Here is a 4,495-nt window from a genome sequence, read left to right as displayed (position 1 = left end):
TTTTATTTTTGAATAAATAAAAAGAAGGATGAATAACTCGGAGTACACGCAGAACTTTCTTATTCCAAATGAATTCGTGCATTGATATAATCCATCCTAACGCGGTGTTTATGGTGTATTAGTTGGGTTATAAACAGGATTAACCATCAAAGCATTAGCGTGTTTTTTTAATTACAGAATCCCCGCCTCTTTGCATTCCCTTAGCTTCTTTATTCCAATGCAGAGACAGGCCGATGTGTTTTCTCTGCGACAAATTGTATCTGAATAACTTTATTTCATGTCCTTACTTTTTCACTTTTCCGGGAGATTTTAATTATTATAATTATAATTATTGGGCAGTGTTATTTATTTGCATTAGCAAATAAGTAAGACATTTTTGCGTTCCTGCCTCACATAGAACTTCATAAAGAGCTTCTCTTTGCGAGATGGGTTATAGTTTAAATAATATTCTGCTAATTATATCTTAGCAGATTAAAAAAAATACTATAAAAAGGTGTGCTAACATGCGTATTTCTCGCAAATGAAAGTTCGTAGATTTTTACCTCTTTTTTTCAGTAATTTAATATATTAATATTTCTTTAACTAACCCATTCTAGCGGCGCTCTTTGATTCTGAGTGCAAAAAACTAACATTTCCTTTCATTTTGTTTCCCCCGCACATATTCCTCCACTTTAAACAACATCTAACAATCTCTGATCACACGAATGCAAATAAAATCAGCTTCTTTGACCACATATTTATTGCAAGATACACATGCACCAAAACATGCAATAAATCCACAGTTTATCATTGCTTTCCATCAAGGAAACGTGTTTGCGTCAAGCAAAAGAATGGAGGCTTGCACGAAAAAAGAGCAAAAGAAATGTTTCACAAAAACACGACAAAATGTGCTTTCGTGACTCCGCAGCTTCTTCATTCCCACTTTATATCAGGATGTCTTTTTGTAAAAAGGAAGGACTGCTCTTGTTCACCACGTAATGTTTTAAGACCAAAAAGTGCTCTACCCTGTGATGAAATAACACAAACACACGACGCCACGCAACACAGGAGACAGTCACAGCTTTGTTGAAAGTTAAGATAAACGTCCAAATGCCACGAAAAGCACACAAAAAATTTAAAAAAAATTAAAAAAGAGCTATAACCAGTGGCGCGTGGAGGCTCAGGAAAAGGTGAGATTCGAGGTCAGTTCCCGGATGCGGTTTTCCCGGTTCATTTTCTTCAGTTTCATCCTGCGGTTCTGGAACCAGATCTTGACCTGCCTGTCGGTCAGGTTGACGCTCCTGCTGATCTCTAGGCGGCGCTCCCGGGTCAGGTACATGTTGAACAGGAACTCCTTCTCCAACTCCAAGGTCTGGTGCTTAGTGTAGGGGCACCTCTTCTTCCGGCCGCTCTTCGCCGTGAGCCAGTTGTTCGTCAGCGCGTCACTCTTGCAGTCTGCAGATTAAAGAGGGAAAAAACGAGGCAGATTGCACACTGCTGAGCACAAACATCTCACCTGCTGCTTCTGGATCTCACCTCTGGGAAATAAGACGCAATGTAAATGCTTTCCCTGAATAAGAAAAATAAATTAGAGGAGGTGATTGCAGAGGACTAAAAATAAACCCATGGTGTTACATTACATTTACTTTTTTTTCTTTGTTTTTTTGTTTGTTTGTTTATTTTTTTATTTTATTTTTTTTTGATAAAATCTTATTTTCTGAAAAGTTCAAATTAAACATTCCAACTGCTGTTTAGCACTAATTAAATAACTTAGTTTAAATAGTCAATCAATTAATTTGTGAAATTAATTACAAGTCCAATTTGAGAAAATAACCCTTAAAAAATGTGATATGGTATATATGTCTAAACAAAAATAGACAGGAGCCAGAGGGGTTCATGTAGCATGGTAAAAGCATTCAGCTGCCCATTATTGCAACCTGAGAAAGACTATCATTAAACATTACGACTTTAGGGCTGTTTGTGTTTTATACTTGCTTTTATGATGCTACTGGAGCCTCCTCAGAGCTGCGGATAAAAGCTTTTCATTTCACTGCAGCCAACCCACCTTTCCCTTCCTTCTGCAGCTCTGGGCTGGACGCTTCGGTTTTCTCCTCAGAGCCGGACTTTACTGGGTCCGGACTCTCCCCTCGGTTCGGTGTGCTGGTTATCGTTTCTGGATCCCGGACGTTCTTTTCCGCTTCTGCGAAGCCAGAGGAGGAGGAGGAGGAGGCGGTGGCGTGCTGCGGTTTCGGAGTGACCCGGCTGAGCTGCGCGAGTGTCGGGTTCGGGCTCGGCGGCTCCTGGCAGTAGTTCTCCGGGTGCTTCCCGTTAGCGTAAGTTTGACTCAATCTGAAGTAGCCCGGAACCGGGATCTCCGGACCCTCCACGGCGCAGGGTTCTCCAATGACGTTCGAATATCCCTCTTTTTGGACTCTCTTATCTGAGTACATGCAGCAGTTGCTCTCTTCCTTGATGCTCTGTGGAAATGTGCAGTTTGACATCTGCTCTGCTCTGCAGGTTCTGCTCGGATCAGTCCAGGTGTCCATTTGAGGTATGTACGAGTGGACGCTCATGGCCGTGTTTTGGGGTCCAACCTCCCCCCTTTTGCCGAAAGACGGCAGGAGTCCACAGGTTTGCATTCCGTAGGTCCCGTGCATGTCTGAGCCGGACGGCATGTACATGCTGCTGTTGGAGTAGAAGCTGTCTGTCCTGCAGGCGCCGATCAAAGAATCCACCAAGAACGGGTTGGTCACAGGTGAACTGCTGGGGAAAGACATCTCTATATATATTTATTTTTTTGTTGGGTTTCAGTTCTTAAGAGAAGAGAGATGTCTTTTTGTAAGCTGACATGTCTAGGAAAAACAATCTGTAAGTCAGGATGCCTGCGGACCACATGACAAACCCACCAATGAGATTTGAAAATGGCCTTGAGACGCAGCCTCCTCTGGCTGGACGCGCTCTCTCTGCGGAGGCAGACGTGGTCAACAGCGACACCTATGACGCGGACTTGAAATTGGTTTTGCAGGACTTGAAGGAGGCTGTATGATTACGTTGAAAGGAACATGTCAAATAAAAAGAAAACGTGGAATTTCACGAGCAATTCTTATTTCTCATCGATGTCTCTTTGTTTCACGAGAACAGTGTGTGAACGTTGTTTTTACGCGCAAAGATTAAAACTATGTATATTTCCCTTTGTGAGTAGTAGAGTAGTGCCAATGTGGATGATGTGTGTGTGTCAGAGTGTGCGTGTGTGTGCGTGTGTGTGTGCGTGTGTGTGTGTGTGTGTGTGCGTGTGTGTGTGTGTGTGTGTCGCGCGCGCGTGCTTGTGCGTGGTGTGTGTTCTGCAGTTTGAATGGTGCATTGGTGACAACACATCGTAAGATTATAATCAGTAAAACGTATTAGCAAATTAAAAACATTTATTATTTCATCATGTTTTCCAAAGCCAAAAACGAAAAAGAGCTCACATTAGCTCTCATTATGTGCATTTAAAGATATAGAGATATTACCTAAACGTTCAATAAATTAAAAAAAAAAAGTAAAATGCAAATACACTTTTTTGCTTATTTGTTTAATTTATCTAATTTGTGAGACATCGTCTTTGGAAAATATATTTAACAAGGCATAGAGGCTAAAATATGCGCAGACGTTACCCCAAAACAAAAAGGCACAAAGCTTTATGCGACTGGCGCTTTGGGTTTTCAAAACCTGAAGGTACCCCTGGTACTTTGTCCACAGAGAACGGCTTTATGTTATTCATGTCATGAATTAGGTCGTTCTTATTTCTAAAGCTAATTTCACTCGTTGCGTTAAAAATAACCTGATGGGAACAGCGGGGTGCGCAGTATCAAGAGCTTCGTTGTTCAGCCTTTATGGAGGGCGAATCTGAGCACGATGGAGTGTTTCCACTAAAATCAGCGCTTAGTGATATCTGAGCAAATGTTAGAATATATGCCACAATGGCTGTGACTTGTCCCAGTGTTATGGGCAATGATGGCAATAGGAAGCAGAATCACTCAATTTAAGATGTAGTGGTAAGGTCTGAAATAACGGCAGAGGTGTTATAGATACATTGGATGCTACCTACAGGCAGTATTAATAGTTTGCGACTAAGATGATGTGGCTCAATTTACTGCAACATCGCATATAAACAGAACATTTTATTTTTAATGAGGAGATAACATTAGGCCAAATATGTTTCGCTTTTGATAAGAACTTGTTCCATATTGATCATGTTACACTTTCAAGATAATGTGTAAACAAACTTCTGTTACGGTGGGTTATATTCTCCAAGGGAAGCCATAAAATACATTTAAAACATATATAAGATTGATTATATATAACTGGGTACAACATATCCAATTGTCTCCAGGATACAACTGGATATGTAAAAAAAATTATTTAAAAAAGTGTAAATGAAGTACTACTACTACTACTACTGTTATTATTATTATTATTATTATTATTATTATTATTATTATTATTATTATTATTATTATTATTATTATTATTATTA

At 40.1% G+C, this 4,495-nt stretch overlaps 2 protein-coding genes across 2 annotated transcripts in view; both read right to left on the bottom strand.

Moving 5' to 3' along the window:
- The window catches only part of hoxd9a (homeobox D9a), a 9,933-nt gene that overhangs the window by 2,831 nt on the left and 2,607 nt on the right, over nucleotides 1–4,495 (bottom strand). The gene's annotated exons all lie outside the window — the stretch shown is intronic.
- hoxd10a (homeobox D10a) lies at nucleotides 717–3,008 on the bottom strand. The gene is made up of 2 exons (XM_007546508.2): nucleotides 2,045–3,008; nucleotides 717–1,434 (listed from the first exon to the last, which is right to left on the bottom strand). Exons 1-2 carry the CDS (start codon nucleotides 2,754–2,756, stop codon nucleotides 1,160–1,162), a joined length of 987 nt encoding a protein of 328 aa, XP_007546570.1. The 5' UTR covers nucleotides 2,757–3,008; the 3' UTR covers nucleotides 717–1,159.

This window comes from Poecilia formosa, unplaced genomic scaffold, assembly GCF_000485575.1.
Source record: "Poecilia formosa unplaced genomic scaffold, Poecilia_formosa-5.1.2 Scaffold16, whole genome shotgun sequence".
NCBI classification, from domain to species: domain Eukaryota; kingdom Metazoa; phylum Chordata; class Actinopteri; order Cyprinodontiformes; family Poeciliidae; genus Poecilia; species Poecilia formosa.
The sequence above is the reverse complement of the archived record's forward strand: the minus strand, read 5'-3'. Positions and strand labels throughout refer to the sequence as shown.